Consider the following 26,624-nt stretch of genomic DNA (forward strand, 5'->3'; position numbering starts at 1 on the left):
TGCATTGTTTGTAGGAAGTTTTGCAATGAACCTTGGGGGTTGGGAAGATAACTTACTAGTGCCCATAGGGTTTTTATTTTGAGGAAAAACAAACCACAAAAAAAACCGAAATTGCTTTCAATTACCTTTTCCTGTAGATCCACGTGTTGACAACGTCCGGTTTGTTGGTTCGTTTGAGGACGCCCCTGAAGGATGATGACTTTTTGCGTAGGAAATTCCCACTCGTCGGTTGCGTTACACCCCCGGTAAGGCCCGAGTTGCCCAACGGAGGTTTCCTATTGGCGGCGGCACGTTCCCTGCTCTGTAGGAGTTGATAGTGATTGGCGAGTATTGACTGCATTCTTGAACCGGATGACAATGACGAGGATGATGTCAGAGAGCCAGACGATGGGGAGCCATTACTGCTGGACGAAACAACGACCGCCGACAAACGGGACAGATTGTCGCTTGCGCTTTCGAAGATATTTTCAAAATTTTTACTCGATGACATCAGATGACTCAGCCCGGCCAAATCTCCGGTGCTCCAGCTGTGGGGTGTGTGCTGTAGGTGCTGGAGGAAGTGTTCACTTTTCCAGTTCGAACGAGAGCTGAGGTTCGGCTCGCTCAAGGTACGATTTGCACTCAAATGTGGGACGGTTGATGGCGGGGTTTCAGGGTCATACCGTTGCATCTTCCTGAGATATTCAAACTTGAGTTTATTGTGTCCCGTCGGTTTTGTGTCAGATAGAGAGCTTTCTTCAGAGCAGAGGTGCCCTGGTGGGGGTCGAAAGTGGCAGTGGTGCTGGCGTCGTCGCCGGACTGATAGATTCAAACTTCTTCTTTGAAGCAGGAACCGTTGAAAGAGATTCGAGTGGGTCTTTTTAGCGCGATCGCCACTACCGGACCCTGCGGGGGGTAGAGGTCGTGCGCTAACGGGCAGTTTCTTCTGCTGAGCAGCATGATTATTATTGTTTATACTTTTAGTTTCACAACAACCGACCGATTCGGCGTGCGTCGTTTCGTGTTTTAACGCGGTTGATGGCGAACCGTTCGCGGCTGTTGCAAAACTAGACGATGACAGTGGGATCCTATGGCCGTTGCTGTCATTGTTAGTTAATGATGCGTTTGTGGCGTTCGCTGCGGTCACAGTCTTGGGAGAAGTACCTCCGATGTGGGTGGTTATTTTTAGTTTTCCCTCGTTACGCTTTCGTGCTTGCTCTCGGAGCTGCCGGTTGACTAGTTCACTATTAATATCGTACCTCATTAGCACTGGATAGAACTCAGAGTTGTCAACGATGATGATCGATTTGCTGCTAGAGTCCACGTGGCAGTCTGACTTTGACTCTCGGGATCCATTTTGCAAAAGGGCATCGTCCGTACTGAGCGGTCGTTTCAACAGCATCGGTTCTAGAGCTTGCGAATCTACCACCAATACGGCTTTGCCATCGCCTTTGTAGGCTGATGTATCGCTGGAAAACGTCTTCTTTTCCTCGTAGGTTTTCTGACTAAAATAGAAATCGTGGAAATCTTTCGCTTCAGCGTTGCACTCATCCCATTGCAACTCCCGCCCTCTTTTGTAAATTTCTTCCTCCAGTTTACGAATCAGGTTGAGATCGAGTTGTGCACTTCGTCTGGATGGTTCGTTGCCATTTGGATCGGTGCTACTACGGTGATTGACAGCATAATTTGTGCTATGTCGAACACCCCCTTGTCCGTTTCTGTTGTTGCTATCCTTACTGCCGCCGAGTTGTATCGCGCCTTGGCTGAGTGATTTCTTGAAAAATCCCGAGAAACTCAGCGGCCTTGACCAGAGCTTACTGCGGCCACATTTTATGCGGTTTTTGTCCAGATCGATCACTTTATTTCGCATAACGACGCCTTCTTTTGAGGGCGGTGGTGCTGCCGGAGGCTGGTGATTGACATCATCGATTAACGAAGAAGACGCGTGTCGCCGTTCGTCCTGCAGTACCACCATTCGCCGATTCAACCGCTGCTGATATCTATCGCCATTGATAGCCATTTGATTGCTAAAGAGAACTCCATTGACGTTGGTCGAAGCATCACTAGCACTAGCACTCCTACCCATCATATTCACTGACTAGGCTTTCTTCTTGGGCATCAATTTGCGCCTTCTGTATTCATTCACTTGATTTGATGGTTTTCTAAATGGAGAATCACATTGATGGTGTATGGATCTGATTGGATAAAATTGAATGCTATTGAAAACGTGATTTGGTAGATACTTTTGCGTAAATACGTTTAAATTTGGGTAAAGTTCGCTTTACTTTTGCATTAAGCAATTTTCACCACAATCATCTTTGGTTCGAAATCTCAATTTGCAGTATCGCACAGTGGTCCAGATTTCAAAATACCTGTCAAAAATAGCAAAATCATAGTAGTCTGCTAGTTTAAGCCTATATGAGTGTATTGGAACATGATTTAGCGCTCAATTTCATTTTAAATGCATTTTCATTTTTTGTCGGTTTCTTCGACCAAAATCCGAACAAAATTTATGTTTTTCATACAATTTTACTATACACATATCATCATGGCGATATTGTTTTGGCAGCTCTTGGCAGTTGCATTTTTTTCTAACGGTTTCTGCATACATAAACGAGCATTTGTACGGAATCTCCCCGCGGGGAGAAGCGTGGAGCGATTTGTAAGACAGTTTAAAGTCGATCTGTAAGAATTTCTCGTCAAATGTCAATTTTAAAGCCAAAAGTGTTCTATTGCAGATGTCTGATATACACAAAAACTTACAAATAAACTTTTGAAAGCAATTGTATTACTTATATCAATAGACTTTTGTAGTAGTTGAACTTGTTTGTGTTTTTTATCAAAAATTGAGCACTTTTTCCATCAGCAGCTATTCAGTGCTGTAACAAGGTACAAAATCAATATTTCAATTTTTTTTAAATGCCAGTTAGTGCTCCTGGTATTATGGATGAATGCTCGTATCCCATAAAAGACATGTTCAAAAATTGAGTTTCTTCCAGCTTTTCTCAGAATTGGACCTCTGTGTGTCGGTTAAAACAATAAGTCCACCAGCCATTTTCCCAAGTTCGACGATTTGTTGCTCGGTTTCTAGTGAACCGATTTGGCCGAAATTTTGGCAGCCGCCATGGAGTTACGTGAATTTTGATTTGTATTTAATTAATTGAGTTCTGTTCACTACATCAAAAGTTACAGATATACGAAACGACGAAATAATAGAACCACTTTCAGACTGCCATTACCAAGGGATGTATGAAAGTATCTGATACTTGATTATTGATAAAAAAAGTACTACAACTACGGATGCCATTTAAACTTGGGAACATTTTTATTGAATTGACATCAAATAACCATCATAAAAATCTGGTGTTATATCTGTAACTTTGGAAGTAGTGAACAGAACTCTAATACAAATACAAATCAAAATTCCCGTAATTCCATGTCGGCTGTCAAAATTTCAGCCTAATGGGTTTACTAGAAACCGAGTATCATATTGTCAAACTTGTCTATTTTGTATAAGACCAGTGGTCTTATTGTTTTGTCCGACACTGTAAATGATGGAATACACAAAGTTTACAGGAATTCCTAGGCAATCATCATCAAAACCACGGGTTCCCCACCGGTGGTCCGCGGCCCCCTGGGGGGACGTGAAGCCAGTCTAGGGGGACCGCGATGTTACCAAAAAAATGTAAAAAAATGTTTTATGAAATTTATTTTTGATTCTGAATACCACCACCCCCAAAGCTACAATTTGAGGAACAAATTTTTATTATAAAACGCCTTCAGAAGAAAAAATTTTCGGCTGCGCCGCTATTTTTCAGCTACGACTTAAATTGCATACGTTTTGTTCATATTTGTTTTCTAAAAATTCTCATTGGGCCGCAAATGTTTTGACAACTCTTAAAGGGGGTCGCAACCTCAAAAAGGTTGGGAACCCCTGATCAAAACTCTTACTCTTGTAGCGGTTTATTTGAACTCTTTGACTACTTCTGGGTGATCAAAGTATGTATTAGGAAGTGTGCGTAGAGAGATTTCAGACGTAGTGCTCTAAAACACATTTAAAGAATATTTTAGAGGAATTTTTCCTAAAAATCTTTCAAGAAAGACAGACGAATTGAGTAGTTTTGAATGAAATTTCAAGAGAAATTGTTATCATATTCCCAGGATTTTTGTTTTATTTAAGTTAATGAATTAAGTTAATTAAGTTTGTGGATGAATTCCAGAGCAATTAATAGTAGGTAATCCTTGAAGCATTCAATAAATAATTAATGAATTTATACTGGTGATATTTTCTAGTTATATTTCTCGAGGATAAACATGGAAGATTTTTTAACATTAGAATCAGCTTGCGGTAAGCGTACGGGTATTCAGCAAGACTGCTGAAGGTTTCGGGTTTCATTCCCGGTCGGCCTAAACACTTTTCGAAATTCTCTTGATCTTGCGCGTAGAGTGTCTTCGTGCCTTCCAAACGATATACATATGCAAATTTGTCATTGGCAGAGGAAGATCTTCCCTAACGGGCGTACCGCAAAGGTAAGGACGAGAGAGAATGAGGTTTTAATGGGTCGAAACCCACATAACCCAATGAAGCATCTCTTGGGTATCTGGTCAGCAGATATTCTCATTCTATAAAAAAGAGGAACGTCTTAGTAAACAACTGTGGTGCTCGTAGCTCGTAGAAAACTGAGCTGAGAAGCAGGATTCGTCCAAGTTGGGACGCTACGCCATAAAAATGAAGAAAAACATTTCAGGGAGGTGTCAGAGGGGTTTGAAGGAATTACAAGAGATTTCAGAAAGGTTTAAAACAAGTTTTCGAGGGACCAGACGGTTTCGAAGGAGATTCATGGCATTTAAGGGGATTTAAATAGATTCCAGGTGGCTGCAGAAGGTTTTAAGTTAAGGGGCCCCTGAACCTCTCCAAGCACCCTTGAAAACATTAGGTTTCTCAGGGCTCCAAGGTCCTTTGAGGAACTTTAAGGGGAGGTTTCGAGGATTTCGAGGGATCCTAGGGGCGGTGCAGGGGTGATTCTCAGAGGATTCTTGGGGGTGGTGCATGAGCTTTATGGATGTATTCGGGGGTTTCACAGGATTTCAGGGGCAGGGTTTCAGGAGGACTCCGGAGGCGTATCGAGGGTTTCACAGAGGCCATGGAGGGTTTGAACCCGAGCAGAAGAGAATAACAAGTGAATAACATATCAAGGTATTTATCTTAAATACTACCATACCTTGATATGCCCTTTATTAAGTAGTAATAAGAGGCAAAATAACAAAACCGAATACCAAAATTTTGTATAAATAACACCTAGAAAATAACAAGTCTTGTTATTTCAATAACGAATGCATACCTAAAATTTCAAGTGCTGTATTTGTTATTTCAAAGTTATTGAATAACAAACTAATAACATTTCTTGTTTTTAAATGTTTCACTCGTTCAATGACTTCATCATGTAATAGCAAATCTTGTTCTTGGTTATTTTCACAGTTCAACCAACAAATACTACATCAATACCAAACTCTGCTCAAATACTTCAGACTGTTATTGTGATGTTTGCATAACATTTGGTAGAATAACGCAGCAATAACTATTTTAGGTATGTATAAGAGCACATGTTTTTTTTTTTGTTTTTATTTATGTGTGTTTTAACTTAGAGCTAATTCTACACTCGGAGCACATGTTGCTCTTCGCATGGTATTTGTAAGGTATGCCCTTCTGCTCGGGAAGAGCGTTACAGGGAACCTAAGAAAATTTCAGGAGATTTTCGGGAGCATTTCGGGGAGTTTCAGAAGGTTTTAGATGCGTCACAGGGAGATTTAAGGGGGTTTCGTGGGTTTTCGTGAGATCCTAAGGGTTTTCCAGGGGGTTTTGAGGGGATTTCAGTGGGTTTAAGAGACGTTATAGAGTTCAGGGGTATTTTGGGAGATTTCAGGCGTTTGGGAGGAGGGCTCAGTGGGTTCCAGAGGCGTTACAAGGTATAAGGAGCGAGTTTCATAGGGTTTTCGAAGGCATTTCAGGGAGTTTCAGAGTATTTTCAGAGGGCTTCAAGTGCGTTTCTGGGGATTTTAGAGGGCATCAGGCGCGTTATCGATGAATTTAGGAGGCATTCTACAGCGTTTCAGAACCTCAGGGGTATTTTTGGGCTTTTCAGGTTTTCAGGGCCGATATATAGGGTTGAGGGGGCTGGGGGCATTTCAGGGATATTCAGGATCCCCTGAAACGTCACTAAGATCCTCTTCAACTCTCTTGAAAATCTCCTTGAACATTCCTGTAGTGCACTTGAATACCGCTAAAATACCTTTAAGCTCTATAACGCTCCTGAAATCCTCCTATAGCGCCCTTGTAGCGCTCCCGAAAGCTCCACAAAACCAGCATGCCTCTGAAATCAACAAAAGCGTCCCCGATAACCCCCTGAAACTTCCTGTCCCTAAACCCACTTGAAACCTCTCCTTGAACCCCCTGTAACGCCTCTATAGTCACTCTCTCTCGCCTGGAACCACGCCTCCCCGGTTACCTAAATCAAAATGGCTTAGAAAACCTGCGTAAAAAGAAGGCTTTCAGAGGAGTTTCTACAGATATCAATGAAGCTTCGTGCCATTTCAGCGGTTTTAGAATTTTCAGAGGGGTATCCAGGTATATCAAGAGTATTGAGTGGGACTTCTGCCGGTTTCCAGTGGTATTTCAGAAGGAAAATTCTGAGAGGTTTAAGAAGGTTTCTGGGGGTTTTAGGGTAGTTCGCGAGATACACCAGGGGGTTCCAGAAAGATTTCACAAAAGTTTTTTAGATGGTTTTAGGTATTTCGCCTTTTATGCAGGGCTTTTCAATACCTCATTCAGGTTGTAGATATTGCATTTTAGGCCACTATAGCCACAGTTGTAAAGGCGTTGGTATTCAGCACAATCATTCTGAGGGGATGGGTCCGATTCCCAATCGGTTCAGGAATGTTTCATAAAGAAAATTTCCTTGACTTCCTTGGGCATAGACAATCTTCCTGCCTGCCACACGATATACACATGATCATTGGAAGACGAAGCTCTAAGTTACAAACTGTGGAAGTGCTCATAGAACACCAGTTGAGACGTACGCCACGAAGAAGAAGAAGAAGTATTGGATTTTGCATACCTGAGTGTGGTATTCTAAAGCTATTTTCTGTAGCTCGGGTTAGTTAGAAAATGCGTTAAAAATGGCGTAAGTGAATTTAGTGTGAATGGAATATCTCGTAATCAATATTCGATAAACGCGAACTTCCTGCATTCCGCAATTCACTGAAATCCAATCAGATGCATAACACCATATAAATTCGTTGACACACATCCATTTTTATCAAGTAATGCACCACGTTTTCATTAATGCATGATAGTAGTCACACTTTTGAGCGCCGGTTTTGGGGTTCTGCGAATCGACACCATTCATACATTGCGATTACAGCGCTTCAGTTTTAGCCTCAGCTGATGATAAGCACAAGCACACGGTTATGATTTATCACGTTTCCCCTTCATCGCAGTGATTGGCTGCATTCGTTTTTCCATAAAGCACTTCATTGTAAACGACTACTCGAAACCATCCACTCACTTTTGCTTGCTCACTGTAAAGATCGATGACTTTATTCACTTCTAAGCCAGCAGCAATCGTTTGATGCACTTTGAATAGACCGTGCTGTGCAGCTCTACGAAGGATATCGAAGTGTGGATTTATGCCATCATCACTCAAGCCGCCGAACATCGATCATCACATTCACACTGCGGCGCACTAAAACACTATCTCGAAGCCCTATGGAGAACACGTTTCGATGTTCTAGGACCACCAGTTCGCGTTTCCCTGTCTCTCCCCAGCAGCGTTTCTCTTTCTCGATATATAACCGGGTGGCAAATGACGATTAGATTGCGAATTTAACATTCAACTACCGACAACCGGAGAAACTGCGTCCAGTCGATTCTGGTGACGATGATAAATTGAAGCCGTTCGGTTTGCGGGAACCTATTGACCGGACTAGAAGTTGTGGACCGTGAATGCAAACCCAAGAATACAACTCAGGCCTCGGTCTCGGGCGACGACGACGACAACGGCAACTCGTTACCCAATGCTAGGCTAGAAGGTAATAACAGACAGCAGCGAATTGAACGGGTCTTCTGAAAGGTCCCCGCGTCGTCAATAGTATAGTGAGTGCGAGGAATGGGAAAAAAATACAAACTGAAAGCCGAGAACCGACAAGTTTGGATCGTCGTCGTCGTCGTGTGGATGACACCTACGCAAATCGCGCCAATGCAGAGAGATAGCGTGACTGACTCGCGGTGCCGCTGGGGCCCAATAATATTTAGGGGGGTAGGTGGTCTCAGATGGGGCTCGTTGAAACTGGGGGCGGGGGACTTTGTTTCCAATATAGCCATTATAAATTTGTAGAGGTTTTTTTTCTCTAAGCTAGAGAACTATTGGGAATTGAAGATATATGGCGTTAGATGCTTGCGGCGATGCTGTTTGAATGACAATAGAAGCGTTGGGTGGAACTTGTTGCTGGTTTTATGGCGGTTCTCCGGGTAAGGGTTCGCCGTTTTGGGACTGGGACGGGTTCTAGTGTTTTGAAAGCAAAGGACCGCTGAGGTCATTACGTGTTTACATGAGTCACTGTCGTTAAGCTGACAAGATCAATCGTGTTGATTTGAAGCAGTGACGAATGTCAGATACTTATATTTACATTGGAAACTATGTAAAAATTGATCCTTTTTTTTATCTTGGGCCCTCTACCATATAGCCAAAGCGGTCTACATCAATAGATGTGCGGTATTCAGCAAAACTTTGTTTAGCATAATCGATTCCCGGTCCGTACAGGATCATTGGGTGGTGTAAATGTGTTGACTTCCTTGGACATAAAGTATCGACGTACCTATCGAATGATTTACGAATGCACTATGGTAACCTGGGGTAATACACACCCCTGGGGCAAAACGCCCTCACGCTATTTCATTATATAAATGAAGTTTGCTTCAGATGCAAGATAATTAGATGTAAAGTTTAACCGGTTAAGTCCCAGAATTACTAAAATATTGAATTTTAAAGCGTGGAAAACAATGATTTCCCACATTTGGATAAATTGTCTAATTTGAAGCGCACGGAATCTAAGCAATTGCGCGCTGATTATATGAAATCAACCCATTAACTACCATCCGCCTCCTACGCATGCCACAAACAGTTGGATGGAACCACATGGTAATTCATACGAATTTAAAGCGGGAAATGCCAGAAGTCGTTTCGCTCCACCTCAAGATGCGTTAAATTGCTATTTGGTTCAGTAAACTTGATATGACGCGAGCCATAAGTTATCTTAGTCAAAGTAGTAAACTATCTTTCAAAATGCAAGACGCCCATAAAATCAGGTTGTCCAGGTAAATCAGTTATTTGACCATGGTGGCTTGGGGGTGCATATTAACAACCCACTATCCCCTATGATATAATACTTAATCTGGAAAGCAGGGTCATTCTCAGTTGGGACCAGCGTGCCAGGTGAAATATTCATATGTATGTTAGGCGGAAAAATGAACATCCCTGAATATTGAAATCGATTGTATTTGAATTATAATTGAAATAAAGGCAGATTGCCCTGCGCTGTTGAGATGGTCGGTCGAAAAAAGTTTATCAGTAAATCGTTCGTTTTTGCAATGCGGTGCCGAAAGAGTTATAAAATCGTGGTAGTTTTGGCTTTGAGAAAAGCCTTCACAAGTCTTCGCACTCAATATTGTGGCAAACACTTCCAGTGCAGTCACAGTGGTCCAGGAACCAGATTCACGAAGAAAGATGAATTCAGCGCCTTCAAATGATTTTTGAGACAAAAATGGTCTCAAAAATCATTTGAAAATTATCCCTAATAATAAAGCCCTCTTTCCAATGTGCATGAAAATTAGGGTGGTCCATATTTTTAAAGAAATTGGAAACCAAACTTTTTTGTTTGCAAGAACAACTATACACTTTCTTCGGAAAAGTTATAGATCTATCAATTTTGAGCAAGTTTGCTGAAGACAGTTTTTATGTAGCTTCAAAATTGACCGATCAAGAGATATATTACTGAATTAGCTTAGGGTGATTCAAGAAAAAGCGGTTTTCTGGCATTTACTTTTTCAGTTTCGATTTTTCATCAAAGTCGCCCAAGAAACACTTGTAGAGCACTTGTTGTTATCTCTTTTGATTCAATAGTTACAGGTGTTTTTTTTCATAATCATAGTTTTTTGAAAAGATAATATAACGAGCTGGGACGCGTCTTCAAATCCTCTACAAGTGTTTCTTGGTTGATTTTGATGAAAAATCAAAACAGAAAAAGTTAATGCCAGAAAACCGGTTTATCTTGAACCACCCTAAGCTAATCCAGAAAAGATCTCTAGATCGATCAATTTTAAAGCTACATTAAAACTGTCTTCAGAAAGCTTACTCAAAATTAATAGATCTACACCTTTTCCGAAGAAAGTAAATAGTTATTCTTGCAAATAAAAAAGTTTGATTTCCATTTTCAATTTCTTTGAAAATAGGGGCCACCCTAATGTTCATGCACATTATTATTAGGGATAACTTTGTAGAAGACCATATTTGTCTCAAAAATCACTTGAAGGCACTGAATGCATCTTTCCTCGTAAATCTGGTTCGTGATCCATTGTGCAGTGTTTGAAATGATCAATTTCGCGATCAAAATTGAATAACTTTAAAATTATTTAATTTTGATGTTTTGGATGTTTTGTTGGGCAGTAGGGTTTACTTCAGAAATTCTTTGAGTAGTTTTATTTTCAGGGATTCCTGAACAAGTACAGGATTTCCCAGAAGTTCTCTAGGAATTCCAACAGTAATTCTTCAATAAACAAGTTACATAAACAATTGTTTTAGGATTTCTTCTAAAAGTTATGTCATGAATTGCTCTGAAAGGCCCTGCAGGAATCCATTAAACCATAGAAAAAATTAATGTAGGAAATATTGAAGAACTTTTTTAAAACACACTAGATGAAATTGTAATAAAAAACATTGTAGGATTCCTGGAGCTACATCTCGAGAAAACTTTTCAGATGTTCATGTGGAGCAGTGTTGTCATCAGGGACGTGCATTTTCGAAAGGAAAACATGACGCACGAAAGCTGTAGCAAATCGTTTCCCATGCGGCGGGACTGCTGCGATGCTTCATAACTCACACTGCAACACGCTCATTCATTATTGCTACTGAAACAAGTGTGTTTGAAAATTGAAGTGAAACACTTTGGATTTTCGTTTCAATTGTGGGTCATTGAAAAATTTCAATGTGCTAAAAACACTATTTAAAACAATTTTTCAAACAGTGGTGCACGCCAATAGAATGATCGTTATGTTTTATGAAAAAGGAACACAAGTTCGATCGCTTAAATCCAATTAACCGGCGCCTGTAACCATTGAGAGACTAACGCGCAAGAGTGAGACACTAATGCTCTGCCGAGTGAAGCACAAGCAACGCCACCCCGAAGAGAGACTACCGAGTGATACGATGAATGAGAACGTTTTCCGAATAGGAAAGAAAGACTCGAATAGTGTGTCAAACAGATAAAGTTACTCATTCAAATGTTGCATGAAAGTGTCTCATTGAAACGAAATTAAACGCCCCTGGTTGTCATGGTCAAATCAGAGCTGGTTACTCAAGGTTTCCAAATATCAGCGCCAACCTTACTGGAAAACCCCAGTACGAATGACTTCAATGTTATGCTTTATAAATTTTTTTTTCCGGGGGAACCACTCAGTGAATTATTTTTTTACGAAATACTTCTAAAAATATCGCGGAAGAGGCATTCTTGCAGATATTCTTTTTATGAGGTCAGCAAGAATTCTCAAGAGTCCTCCGAGTATTCTTTTGGAATGTAGTTCTTCCCATGTACTTCTCTTCATGATTACCTTCCGGAACACCATCAAAATTTCTAAATTCTAAATTCAGAATTTCTCTAAATGATTTAAGCAAGAATTCCCGAGAAGATTGCTCCAAGGGTCCATTTTGAATGCATTCCTGTTCACGCATTTCTAGAGACGAACCAGCCAAGGGCTGAAAGTCTCTCTAATAAAGACAAATCAATCAATTCACGCATTTCTTTGAAAATTTCACTAGGGATTCTTTAAAAGATTCTTTCCGGATTTCATCCAGGAGTTTTCTTCGAGTCTACATAAGGAGTTTTTCGAGAAATTTCCCAAAATATTTTTGTTGGAACTAGTCTACGAGTTCATTCATAAATTCATTCGGAAATTCCGGCTAGGATTCTCTTAGGGATGAATTGAGAAATTCCTTCAAGGATGGCTATGAAAGTTACTGCATGTTATTGTTGATTAATTTCTTTAAACGTTTTTGTTGGAACTTTCGAATATTATCAGAATTTCTATCAGTAGTTTTCCTTTAGTATTTCTCCACAAATTTTTCTAAGAAATTTCTAAAGAAATTCTTCTAGGATACCTCCAAGGATTTCTCCATGTGAACAAAGATTTCTTCCAAAGATGCAATTCCAGGAGCATGTTTTTCACAGAGAATCGGAGATTCCTTCAGAAACTCCTCTAATTATTCCATTTATTCAGGGAGTCTTTTGGGCATTCAATTAGAAATTTCCCCAGGGATTGATTAGAGTTTATTCTCGGGATGAATTTATTCGAAGATTTTCTCAACAATACCTGCAAAAATCACTTCAGAATATATTCCTGGGCATTTTTACTATGATTTGTTCAAGAAATATGGATACCTGCAGTTATTTCTTTCAGGTATTCTTTCAAAGATCCTTTGAAAACTATTTATTCCCAAAAATTTGCGCCGAAGTTCGTTTTTTTTGTTTCTGTAGGAATTCTTTCAGGAATTCATCTTCCACGAATTTTTCTTCTGTGGTTTTTATGTAAAATCGCTTCAGAAATTGTACAAGCAATTCTTCTACGAATTCATCCAGAGGTATCTGGAGGAGTTTTTCCAAGGATTCCTGAAAAATTTATTGAATGTTTTATTCAAGAATTCCAACACTACCGTTCGCTGTAATTTCTGCGGGGATTTCGGTAGATATTTTTAGGGAATTCCTTCAATTATTCCTCCACCGATTTCTACAGGATTAGCTCCTGCATTTTTTTTTTCTTGAAATTACTTTCAGAGTTCCTCCAGAAGTGTCCCATGATTTATTTCTTTTCTTTTAGAAATAAAGGAGGTATCTTAAGGACTTTTTTCAGGAATCCATCCAGAAATTCCTTCAGAGATGATTTTAGAAAATGTTTCAAGAATGTATTCCAGGAATATCTACAGAAAATGTTCCAGTATTTCTTCTGGAATCTTTAAAGAGACCTGGGGACCTGGAATTTTAATAAAAAGGAATCCTTTGAGACAACCATCCAAAGAATTCCTAGAATTTCCATCAGAGATTCTTTCGAGAATTCTTTCAAATCCCTTCATGAATCTTTCATGAATCTTTGCAGGTATCCCAGGAAATTTGTTGATGAATTTGTTGACGGAGCCACATGAGAAATTTCTACATAAAAATAACAGTAATTCTGCAGAAAACAGTATGCAATCATTTTAGATGAACGAAAAAAAAACATGAAAGAACTTTAGCAAAATCCATCATTGAAATTCCTGAAGAAATCGCCTAAATTCTGAATATATTTTTGAAAGAATTCCTGACGGAATATTTGAAGGAAGTCAAGCAGGAAAAAGAATCCCAGAGGAAGGTTTTGAAGAAATCTAGAAAAATAATCTTGAATGAATCTCTAGAGGAATATCTGAAAAAAAAATTCCAGCAGGAATTTTTGAAGAACTTTGTGGAGAAATACCTGAGAAAAAAAACTCATAGGATAGCCTGCTGCTGCTTCTAGAAAAGTTTGCTGTGTTATAAAAAAATGCGTTTAAACTCATGAATAAAATTCTTGGAAAACTTACTGAAAGTATTCCAGGAACTATCTGTGGATATATTCCTGAAGAAATACTTGGAGAAACGCCTGGATCAGCTTCTACAAAGGTCTCTAGAGAAAAAAAATCTCGATACATTTCGATAAAAAATCCTGTAGAGATTCCTAAGAAACATTTCTGATTAAATTCGTTAAGGAGGCTTTCGGAGAAGTTTCTGGAGGATCCTCTAGAGCCGCCTTTCTCAAACTATGGGTTGCGATCCACCAGCCTTAATAAATTCACGCATCGATAAAGAAATTTGAGAAAGGCTGATCTAGAGAAAATTGTAGTGATAATTCTAGAGCAATTTCTGGAGAAATTCATAGTAGATATCCTAAAAGAACTTTCATAAATAATCCGCGGAAGACTTCCTGAAAAGAATCGCTGGAAAATTGTCTAAGGAAATCCACGGAACAATTTGGGAAGGAATCCAAGCTAATACTCTTATTTTTTTTGTAACCAATCTCCGATTGAGATGAAGTTTTTACTCGAATGTGAACGATCAAAACGATCAAAAAACGATCAAATCTGACTATACATGTCAATGGTTGCTACTCCGTGATTGATCTGAGCTGGTACCAATTGCACTGTGATCCAAATGAATAAGGGCTGGGACACTCCACTTATTCTCAAAGTGCAATTCTAGCAGCTCATACATTTTGGATCAATAACGGCGCCGGCCACGTCCTTATAGTCAGTTGGGAAGGGAAAGGAATGTTAGAGTGTGCTGGTTGTTGCTACTAAAGACCGAGATCACCTCTGCATCCCCACAACCAGCACGGACTGGGGTATTTGTTAGACGGAAAGGATGGGAGATCTGGGAGTCACCGTTGGGTCGGTGATGCGATCCATGGATAGGGGGTTATTTATAGTGTTCGTAAGATGATAGATTGTGTGGTGAATGAGGTGAATTAGGTCAAGCGGCACAGCACGCTTTGGTTGCATAACTTGCAGGCGTTATATATACACTGTTCTGTGCGTGGAAATTGGAAGGGAGGGAAACGACGTTTTTCCAATTCGTTTCTGGTTCTAGCGATGGCTATAAACATATGAATATACATGAGTTGTATATGTAGAGAAGAGAGAGAGAGGAAGTGGATAGAAAGATACAAAGTAGGATGAAAGGGACGAGCCAGGGATTGAACCCATGACCTTCTGCATACGAATCAGAAGCGGTAGCCACTAGACCACCAAGCCCGTCTCAAGTTTTTACTCGAATGTGAACAGTTGAAAAACGAGAAGAATGCAGCATGGGCGAGAATGCTGCAACACCGTACGAGAGCGAATGAGGCACGTTACAAACAGGCGCGGAACAGGCAGAACTCAGTCTTCCGGATGAAGAAGCGCCAGCAGGAAGAACTAGATCGCGAAGCGATGGAAGAGCTGTACCGCGCTAAGGACACACGAAAGTTCTACGAGAAGCTGAACCGCTCGCGCAGAGGCTTTGTGCCACAAGCCGACATGTGCCGAGATAATCACGAGAATATTCTCACGAGCGAGCGTGAGGTGGTCGAGAGGTGGCGGCAGCATTACGATGAGCACCTCAATGGCGACGTTGCAAGTACCGAAAGTGTCTTGGTAACAGATCTAGGAATATGTGAACAGGACGAAAGACTTCCGGATATTATGGAGGAGGTTGGCCGGTTGAAAAACAACAAAGCCGCTGAGGCAGATCAACAACCAAGCGAGCTCCTAAAATACGGTGGAGAAGCACTGGTGAGAGCACTACACTGGGTCATTACCAAGATTTGGGAGGAGGAAGTATTACCGGAGGAATGGATGGAAGGTATCGTGTGTCCCATCTACAAACTGGGCGACAAGTTGGATTGCGGAAACTACCGCGCGATCACACTACTGAGCGCTGCCTACAAGATACTCTCCCAAATTTTATGCCGCCGTCTATCACCGATTGCAAGAGAGTTCGTGGGGCAATATCAGGCTGGATTCATGGGTGAACGCACTACAACGGATCAGATGTTCGCCATCCGCCAGGTGTTGCAGAAATGCCGCGAATACAACGTGCCCACACATCACTTGTTCATCGATTTCAAATCGGCGATATGATACAATCGATCGAGAACAGCTATGGCAGATTATGCACGAATACGGATTCCCGGATAAACTGATACGATTGATCAAGGCAACGATGGATGGAGTGATGTGCGTAGTTCGAGTATCAGGGACACTCTCGAGTCCCTTCGAATCTCGCAAAGGGTTACGGCAAGGAGATGGTCTTTCGTGCTTGCTGTTCATTATTGCGTTAGAGGGTGTAATAAGGAGAGCGGGGATTAACACGAGTAGTACGATTTTCACGAAGTCCGTTTAGCTGCTTGGTTTCGCTGATGATATTGATATTATTGCTCGTAAATTTGAGACGATGGCGGAAACGTACATCCAACTAAAGAGTGAAGCCAGGCGAATCGGATTAGTCATTAATGTGTCGAAGACAAAGTACATGATGGCAAAGGGCTCACCGCGCCCGCCACCCCGAATTTATATCGACGGTGATGAAATCGAGGCGGTTGAAGAATTCGTGTACTTGGGCTCACTGGTAACCGCCGACAACGACACCAACAGAGAAATTCAGAGGCGCATTGTGGCAAGAAATCGTTCTTACTTTGGACTCCGCAGAACTCCACGATCGAATAAAGTTCGCCGTAACACGAAGTTAATCATCTACAAAACGCTGATTAGACCGGTCGTCCTCTATGGGCACGAAACATGGACCCTACGTGCAGAGGACCAACGCGCCCTTAGGGTTTTCGAACGGAAGGTGTTGCGTACCATCTACGGCGGAGTGCAGATGGAAGACGGGACCTGGAGAAGGCGAATGAAGCACGAGCTGCATCAGCTGCTAAGAGAACCAACAATCGTCCATACCGCGAAAATTGGGAGGCTACGGTGGGCGGGTCACGTCATCAGGATGTCGGATAGCAACCCGACTAAAATGGTTCTCGAGAGTCATCCGACCGGTGAAAGAAGACGTGGAGCGCAGCGAGCTAGGTGGGTCGACCAAGTGGAGGACGATCTGCGGACCCTACGCATAGTGCGGAACTGGAGACAAACTGCCATGGACCGAGTGGAATGGAGACTAAAAATGTTAGATAATTTTGCAAAAATTGAAGGAGCTTGTCCCATAAACTCGCCAATAAAAGGACTTAGATCAACTCAACACAAGAATTGTGTTCAGAGGATCGACAGATATCTTGTTCAGTTTTCTATTCACCAATTGGTTAACTACAACGCAAGATATTTGAATTTGGGTAAATTCTCCGTGTTTAAACATTGTGAAACTCGTTTTTATTAGTAGCTCAGAAACTGTTATGCTTTTTGATTTTTGAAGCACGATTTTGAGACCAGCGGTTAATTATGTAAGAATATGTTTTATCATTATTAGATGTTCATATCTTTTGGTTTATTTAGTAAACCACTGTGATTTTCAAAGATATAGAAACACGTCTACTTATTAAAAAAAAAATGAAGCCTTCGATAGTAAGAGTTTTCCAAAGTAGTTAAGGCTAGTTATTTTTTTTTAATTATTAGATTACTTTATTTTATGGTTGGTAACAAAAACGGGTCACGAGCTTGGTGGGCTTGGTGGTCTAGTGGCTACCGCTTCTGATTCGTATGCAGAAGGTCATGGGTTCAATCCCTGGCCCGTCCTTTTCATCCTACTTTGTATCTTTCTATCCACTTTCTCTCGCTCTCTCTTCTCTACATATACAACTCATGTATATTCATATGTTCATAGCCATCGCTAGAACCAGAAACGAATTGAAAAAAGTCGTTTCCCTCCCTTCCAACTTCTACTCACAGCACAGTGTATATATAACGCCTATAAGTTATGCAACCAAAAGCGTGCTGTGCCGCTTAACCTTATTCACCTTATTCACCACACAATCTATCACGAACACTATAAATAACCCCCAATCCATGGATCGCATCACCGACCCAACGGTGACTCCCAGATCTCCCATCCTTTCCATCTAACAATTACCCCAGTCCGTGCTGATTGTGGGGACGCAGAGTGCTCTCGGTCTCTAGTAGCAACAACCAGTACACTCTAACATTCCTTTCCCTTCCCAGCTGACTATAAGGACTTGGCCGGCGCCGTTATTGATCAAATATGCATGAGCTGCTAAAATTGCACTTTGAGAATAAGTGGAATGTCCCAGCCCCTTATTCAGTTGGATCTCAGTGCAACTGGCACCAGTTCAGATCAATCACGGAGGAGCAACCATTGACATGTATAGTCAGAATTGATCGTTTTTTTTTGATCGGTAACAAAAACGGGTCACGAGCTTGAATAGTTTGAAAACCACTGTAAATTTATATAGCAGTTTCAAAATTTCGTTTTGAATTTCTATAGGGAAGTATGGCTGAGGTCTTGAATGATTTTCTCCCTGAATTTGAATGCAATTTATGGCAGAATTCTTAGAAAATTTTGTAAATTCAATGAAGAAATTGCAAAAAAATGATGGAATTTTAAGAGTTTTGCAAAAAAAAACTAGCAAAAATCGCTTTAAAGGACAGCAGCTGACTAAAGACGGTGTTCGTATTTTTTTTATTAATCCGGGTTTTCCGTAAAACATTAACTTTAAACTTGACCTATGACCATAAAGTCAGTAAATCTATCAGAAACTCAATTATGGTTTTCACTATAGAGTTTTCAATCGGCAGAAGTTGATGTCAGGCCTTGGCTTAATATCAAAACTGTCATTAAAAGCTTGTACACTTCCGATCAAAAGTTTGGGGTCACCCCCTCAAAAACATGTCATTTTTTAGGCCCATATCTCCGCCAATTTGCGTCTGATTTCAAAATCCTAGGTCTTATTCAAAAGATAATAACAGACGTAACACCTTGAACGATTTTCATGGAAATCCATCGCCCAGCTCACACTACCATCACCTGGTGGAAAAGTTGCGCGAATCACTGTGTTGTGCAATATCGTTAACAGAAGGCGCTAGTGTGAAACGTCAAACGCATAGCAAAACGATGCGCGCGCCACTGGTTGTGAAAGCCACAACTATGATAATTTAAAATGATCGTTAAAAGCGTGGTCGATGGGAATTTCGCAACTGTTACGTATGTTTGTCTGTGATAATAAGTTAAAGAAACTTTGAACATGATTTAGATGAAACTTTTACAAAATTATTCGTATGTAAACTTATTCCAAAGTTACCAAATTTTCTAAAAAATGAATATAAACTAAGGTTCTCATCTTAAAATTTGGTCAACCCAATTTCCAGCGAAACTGCTGTAATTTAGATTATTTTTTTTAGAAAATTTGGCAACTTTAGCTTAAGTTTACATACTAATATTTTTGGAAAAGTTTTATTTAAATCATGTTCAAAGTTTCTTTGACTTATTATCTTTTGAATGAGACGTAGGGTTTTTAAATCGAACGCAAATTGGCGGAGATATGGGCCTAAAAAATGACATGTTTTTGAGGGGGTGACCCTAAACTTTTGATCGGGAGTTTATATGTTGAACCCAATTGGATTGATTCGTACCTTTCATACTCAATCCACCATCAACCACATCAACCCTAAAAAAAGAAGTCAGCTGTTCACCGTTACCGCATAGTTTCATCCTGTAGTTATTTCTCATGAGCGATTTCTAGCTCGTAAAAAAAAGGCGAAATCAATAATCCGCGCGCGGATTTATTCCCGCCCCGCTGACATTTTAACGGCCCCGTTAAGCACGCCAATCGAGCTTAATTGGTTGAAAAATTGAATCTTAAACAATTTAATGCGCGTCGTCGATAATCGCCTTCCTTTCGAGAGCGCGAGCCAAATTCGCATAAGGCCCCCGTATAGCCTCCGGACCGGACCGAACCGGAGGATGAAAGTAAGAGTTCGGTCCTCGTACGTCACCATTGAAGCTGCTATGCTGCGCTGATCGACTGACTGTTGGCCGTAGTAGTCTACAAGGTACTCTAGCCAGCAGTTACAAAGCCAGCAGATAGCCAGTTGACGGAGGGCGACCTCGGAGAACCCTTTCGTAAACAACACTAAAATAAGAATTGGACAACCCGCCGCAACGACGGTACAGCACTCGCGGGTTGGGTGGAGTGCGACGAGGTGCAGATCACCCGGATTAAGGTTATAAATCGACAATGATGTCTTGTCTGGTCCGTCCAGCTCCCGGCCCTGGAGAATAACAGCAGCTGAGCTTGGTGTGTCTGTTCGTTTTTTTTTCCATTTGTGCTTTATTTGTTCCGAAACGTTTTCGATAAAAGCTCAAGAGGGGCTGCACTCCTGTTGGTGGTAAAGTGAGAACAAATCCTTCTGCATGCGGTGTAGATCGGAGAACCCATCCCATCCCATAAAGTGGAATAAATGCTACAAAGTCTGTGATGCAGAAGGTGGTAGAATGTGCACAGATTACGACAAAAAAAATAAATGGCGAAACATGCAAGTAGCGTTCGTCAATTAATTTTGATTTATTGCGTATTCATAATGTACCGGTAAAGTATCGAGCAGCTCCAAGATAGTCTGTCGTACTATAAGGTTTTTTTTTATTTATTATTCGTGCCACATGGTGAGATGCAAACCTGATCTCATAACTAAATTAGGGAATAGTCTTTTCTTTATTTCGATAATACTAAAAAAAATGTGCAAAAGATCCACCTAGCTCTGATGAGATTTGAACCTATGACACCTAAATTCGGTAGACAGGGCACGTTAACTAACTACGCCACATAACATGTAACGCTTCGTTTGTATGGGCCAAAACTGTCTTGTACTGTGTTTCAATGAGGCTCTGAAGATTTTCTCAGGATGCCACTGCCACATCCTTTTATAGTTGAGAGGGTTGAATACTTTTTCCTAGTAAATGGAGATAGAGATTCTTGCGATCCGTTGACTTGCCTCAGTCTACCACGGCACAGTGTTTTATTTGGCCGATTTCGTGCGCTTTTTTTTTAATAACTTTTTAACCGTTCATTTTATAGTTTCTTCGGAGAAGTTTCTACATAAGACAAAGCGCATCTTTTGACATGAGGAGCTGGATAATCAATCCACCTATAAGTGAGATAAAAAAAATATTTAAAAAAATGCAGATAGACGTTTAATGTCTTCGGCAAAGTTGTGCAAAATGCAATTTTGAAAAACTTTGTCAAAGACGTCATAATGCTAAATCTCATACTTTACTTCTATCTCGTTAAATGAAGAAGTTATTAATTAATTTCAATATTTGATAATTGTTTGTTTATTTACCATAACACATAAAGAATACACTTGCATACAAAAGTTTAAGCCATTTTCATAAAGTAGAAACATAGTCGTTTCCTTATTCGAAACGGTTCTCTGCGCCATTTTGCACCGAAAGCAGTTAGACTTGTTCAAAGTTACCCTATAAAAATCTGTAATTTGTTAATAACTTTTTTATTCCAAAAGTTAGCGTTTTTTGGTGTTCAGCAAAAACATGTATTTTTACATTCTAAACAACTTAGTAGAAGACGAAGAAAATGTACAAAATTCCTTTAAAAAGTTATGATGAAATATATGATTTCTAGGGGTCATGCACATATAACGCAATATATCTCGTAAAGTATGGGATTTAGCATTATGAAGTCTTTGACAAAGTTGTTCAAAATTACAAAGTCTTTGAAAAAGTTGTTCAGAATTACGTGCACGGAGCGTGACAATATGGTCTACACATATGATCGTCTGGCCTGGAATGGTTCTATCTGGACCAGGCTTTGCAGAGATCTTCAAGAACGATACACAGTAAAAATAGAACACTAAGCTGAGAAGCAGGCTTTATGTCAGTGAGGACGTCACGCCATGAAGTAGAAGAAGAATAATCATGGCATACACACTCTATAGTTTGGACTATTTTACCTCATTTGAAAGTGCATTTGAAACGATGTTCCTGAATTCCGAAAAAGCGTTTCTACCAAGGTAGTGTATCTATTTGGCGCCTCCGTTATTCTCCATAGGTACGTTTGTCATACTCCTAAATGGCAGAAGTACCCGAGAAGAGTGCTCGCTCAACTTGAGGCACGTCGTAGGTGTGTCGGTAGGCGACATGCCACAGTCGCGTCAATGAAACAATAATTTTGCCAATTTTATTGTGCAAAAGACAGAGACCTGTCACGGCAGAGGCGAGCGCAAGTTTTGCACCTTTCCGTGATTATTATATTGAATTGTATATATTAAATTAAGATTGCAGCAATAGGTGTGTGCGCTTGGCCGTGAAACCATATCGTTGGACTGCACCTTATTGGAAATTTGGTGGTGGTACCGATACGGCATACGAAATTATCGTTTGTTTGATCTTTCGCCGCCACACGGGCCGGAATTAGGAAGTACCAGTTCTATCACCAAGGTCGGAGGTCAAGTGTGCCATTACGCGCCGTAAGCTATTGTTAGAATATGTTTATGGTTATAAATAGCAAACACAAAACAAATGAGCGAGAATCAAGGAGTAGACCAGATAAGAAACTCCGTTCGAGTAAATTTACGCGTGCTTTATCAGCTATAAATTGCAAAATTATAATGAACTTGATTTACCCTACAACAGATGTTGTCTGTGCTTTGTATTTCAATCGTGGTTCTCTGAAATAATCCACAAGTCCAGATCACCATATTCAAGGCGACACCTATTCGGTCACATACGAATTCTCTCAATTATACTACATACTTGCATGAAGTGGCAAAGTAGAATGCGTCCGTCGATTTCGTAATGAACTACTTCAGCGTTTTTGTTGTTCTTTTTTGAATGGTAATTTATTGCCGTCTCAAATGACAGATACGGTTCGGGAATAACTTGGGATTGAGTGGGTCGCTGAAAATCGAACGTAGCGTTTGTGACAGCAGTCGTTCATCGGTTCATCCCATGGGGCAGGTTGATCGTAGACTTATGACTACGTACATCGCATCTAGAACAGGGCCAATTATGTGTGCACGCTTGAGGGGGTGTAACTAGTTATTGTACAGATCCAGTAATCAATAATCCGCGGAGACACACCGCAGTGTTATGGATTTGTACAACCACGCGCATTAGCGCAAACTGGTTTTACTTCTCTGCTGGAATAAGTTATCATGGCTACTGGTTGAGCGGTATGTATTTGGTTTAGTGTATGAAGTTGGAAACAACTTCTTGGCGGTTTATGAGTAATAAATCAATCATAATTAAGCTATCCGGTGCATAGAAAATGCGGAGATCCGCCACATGTCCTAAGGTCATATCATGGAACCAGATTATAAGAATAGACTATACAAGCAGGTGGCTATGCAGATCAGGCCACCACATACCAATGGTTTATCCACCGTAACACATATACAGGGGATGGCCAAAATGTTTGGGATAGGCAACTTTTTTTTCTCTCACAAAAAAGTTCAACATGCTATAACTTTTCATAGAGTGCATCAAAACATCTCAAATTTTGACTGTTTGTCAACCTATTATATGTGCATCATTGGTACAAATTTGGGCTCGATTGATTAATCTTTCGCAAAGTTAGAACCGTTCGGGTAAAACACTATTTTATAGACAACTCATTTTTGAGCTGTCATATCTCGGAAACCAGTGAACCGAATTGAATGAAATTTTGAACGTACACTAACAATATACAAATGCTTCACAAACCATTAAAACATAGATACTTTTTGAACGTTGAAAAAAGTTATCATGGATTGATACTTTTTGGATTTTTCTCGAAAAAATGTATTTTTTTTATGTCAATGTCAATAAATTTTAGTGTTGATGTTCAAAGATTTTCCACTTCTGTTCTCAATTTATCTTTAATCAGATATATTAGAGCCTATTTAGATTAAAGGAAGAACACATTTAGTAATTTTTATGTGATATTGTAAATTTGACTTATTTTCCTCTATATGGGTAAAAGTTTCAACCCAGTATAACTTAACTCACCGTGAGAAAATATTACATTTTATAACGTTGTATTTAGTATCAACATATTGTTGATAAACGTTAAAAAATTCATTCAATTCGGTTCACTGGTTTCCGAGATATGATAGCTCAAAAATGAGTTGTCTAAAAAATAGTGTTTGACCCGAACAGTTCTAACTTCGCGAAAAATTATTCAATCGAGCCCAAATTTGTACCAATGATGCACATATAACAGGTTGATAAACAGTAAAAAATTGAGATTTTTTGATGCACTCTATGAAAAGTTATAGCATGTTGAATTTTTTTGTGGGAGAAAAGAAGTTGCCTATCCCAAACATTTTGGCCACCCCCTGTACTTGTTATAATTTAATTTGAAAGCATGTTCTATTGATGATTGTTGATCGACATTTTAATTTAACTTGGAAATCTATACACCGATACCTCCTAGGGTAGAGGTGTTTACATTAAAAAGAGCATAAAAATAGGGAATTTTGTGCATAAATTAGGTCAGTGGTTTGATGAGGAATTTTAGTTTACGAGAACAGGTATTCTACTTGGGCATCAGCCCAAAAAAGCGAGTTCCAAGGATATCCAGGGGCGTTTCAGGGGGTTGTCAGGGGATTTCCGAAAGGTTTTGTTGGCGTTTCAATGGGATTACGGAGATTTCAGGGACGTTTAATGGTGCTTTAAGGACAATGCAGGGGGGTCACAGGAGCCTTTAAAGAGCATTAAAAAGGACTCACATCAAAAATCGATTGAGGGTTTCAGCAAAATTTTGCTGAATTTTGCCGAGCTGAAGGTTTCAGTAAACATTTTGCTGAAATTCAGCAAAATTTTGCTGATTTGTTCAGTAAACTCTGCTGATCACCAGTAACGTTTTGCTGAAATTCTGCAAACTTTGCCGAAAGTTCAGCAAAAAAAAATCGCTGAACCCTTCACCTCGGCAGAATTCAGCAAAATATTGCTGAAAGCGTTTGGTGTGTACAGGGGCTTTTCAAATGATTGCGGAGTTTCAAGGGCGTTTTGATGGGATTATGGAGATTTCAGGGGTGTTGCTAGGCATTTCTGGGGCGCTTCAAGGGGTTTTCAGGTTCGTATCAGGGTGGTTTCAGGAACCTTTAATGGGTATTCCAAGAGTATTTAGGGGTATTTTAACCCAAGTAACAATGCTAGCTGAATAACAGCTTATTCAACTCAAATTTTAAAAGTCAAGTTTAAGAATGGTTTATTCATCCATTGTACAGCAATAATGTTTGTTCGGAATTAGATTACGGGGATTTCAATGTTTCAAAGAAATGATGGAGGCTTCATAGGCATTTCAAGGCATTTTAGAGATATTTCAAAAGGTTTTAGGGTTTTTCTGAACGTGTCTCAGAAGTTTAAGGGCATGCAGGGGTATTTCAAAGGAATTATTGAGGTTTCAGGAGCGTTTCAAAAGAATGAAGCAGCCCAGAGGCCGCTTGAGACCACATGAAATGTCCCTGAAATCTCAATGCACCCCCTGAGACCCCCTGAAACCTTAAGTGTTGGAAATAGTGGTACGATTTCCTCCAGTGATTAGTGAGTCCCGAGTTCCGCAGACCATCTGTTGTATTCTCTCACTCTCATCGCATCTGACTAGACAGTTCCCAAGTTTGTTCACGATAGTCATTCAGTTGATTAAAACTGGAACCAGTGAATCAAAATTCAGCCATCGCGCAACAATAATGACAATGTCGCAGCCTGTATTTGTTGCGACAATACACCCAATGCGACGTAAGTTTGTCCCAACATGAAAATAATAGGATAAACATCGTACATAACGAGTTTAGGGATTTTAAGCCTTGCATTGCAATTTTCGAACAGTAACTTCGAGTCGGTAAACACTGCAACTCTGCTGAAGATCTATTATCAGTTTCGACTTTGGGTTAGTAATAACTAATAATTGATTATTCACGAGTTGAAAAGTGCGCAACAATTTCAGCTACCGTTTTGTCTGCAACAAAAATTTTCGAGATCATGTCATTATTTGTTACCAGTAGGGATAAAGAGTAATCGTCGCGCCTTATTTATTGCTTGTTTTGTGCCTCTTTTGTCTGACAATTCTCTTCACTGACTGGAACAATTTAATAGTCGGTATACTTCTATGATACCTCTTACGAGTTTAAGTTAGAAGCGTCACATCTTGGGGAATTCCTAAAAATGTAACTAAAATGTAAGTTGCACTAATTTCATTGTAGTTTTTTTTAAATAAACATTGAATTCCTTGCAGTTTTGAAGCTGCAGAAATAATGAGCTGTTGTTAAAAGGTTTCATTTTCGCCAAGAAGTTGCGTCCCTTCATAGTGTACAATTGTGTTTGCCTCACAATATACAAATTCATGTAATGGCAGACAACGAAATCCCTTTAAATAATAACTGTGGAAGTGCTAAAAAAGCACTAAGTTGAAGGAAGCTAGGCCAAATTCTAATGGGAATGGATAGCCATAAAAAGAAAAAAAAAACCGAAACATGCCTATGACCCTCATGTACCCTCTGAAACCTATTGGGACCTCCTAAAATGCTCCTGAGATCATTTAAAAAGCCCTTGAGACTCTTTTAGATCGCTTCTGAGGCCTCCTGAAGCTCTTCTGAGACCTGGAACCTTACTGAGACCCTCTGAAATACGCCTGAGACCCCTTGGAACGACCCTGAGACCTCCTGGAGCGCCTCTGAGATCGCATGAAACCTCCCTAAAACCCCATGAGACCTCCTGAAACTCCCTGAAACGCCTGTGAGACATACGCGTACCCCCTAAGACCTCCCAAAGTGCTCCGGGACCTTCAGGTATTTTCCGAAACGCCCCTTGAACCCCTTAAAAGCCCCTGAGACCCCCTAGAGTGCCTCTAATATCTCCGGATCAGACTTGAATAGCGT

At 40.3% G+C, this 26,624-nt stretch overlaps 1 protein-coding gene across 8 annotated transcripts in view; it reads right to left on the reverse strand.

The window, feature by feature from the left end:
- Positions 1 to 26,624, reverse strand: part of LOC109401644 (focal adhesion kinase 1) — a 371,816-nt gene that overhangs the window by 52,075 nt on the left and 293,117 nt on the right. For 3 of the 8 annotated variants that reach the window (XR_009999500.1, XM_062861004.1, XM_029857468.2), the window contains 2 exons: positions 7,545 to 7,742; positions 126 to 2,141 (listed from right to left, as the gene is read on the reverse strand). The exons of 1 other annotated variant lie outside the window; for it this stretch is intronic. Coding sequence is in view for 6 of the 7 variants with exons in the window: in XM_062861004.1 (XP_062716988.1) it covers positions 126 to 2,068 (1,943 nt within the window). In the remaining variant the exon portion in view is untranslated. Of the gene's footprint in view, positions 1 to 125; positions 2,175 to 7,094; positions 7,491 to 7,544; positions 7,743 to 26,624 lie in introns of those variants that run through there. 4 more of the 8 variants (XM_029857466.2, XM_062861005.1, XM_062861006.1 and 1 more) reach the window with 3 other exon arrangements.

This window comes from Aedes albopictus, chromosome 3 (assembly GCF_035046485.1).
Source record: "Aedes albopictus strain Foshan chromosome 3, AalbF5, whole genome shotgun sequence".
Lineage (NCBI taxonomy): Eukaryota > Metazoa > Arthropoda > Insecta > Diptera > Culicidae > Aedes > Aedes albopictus.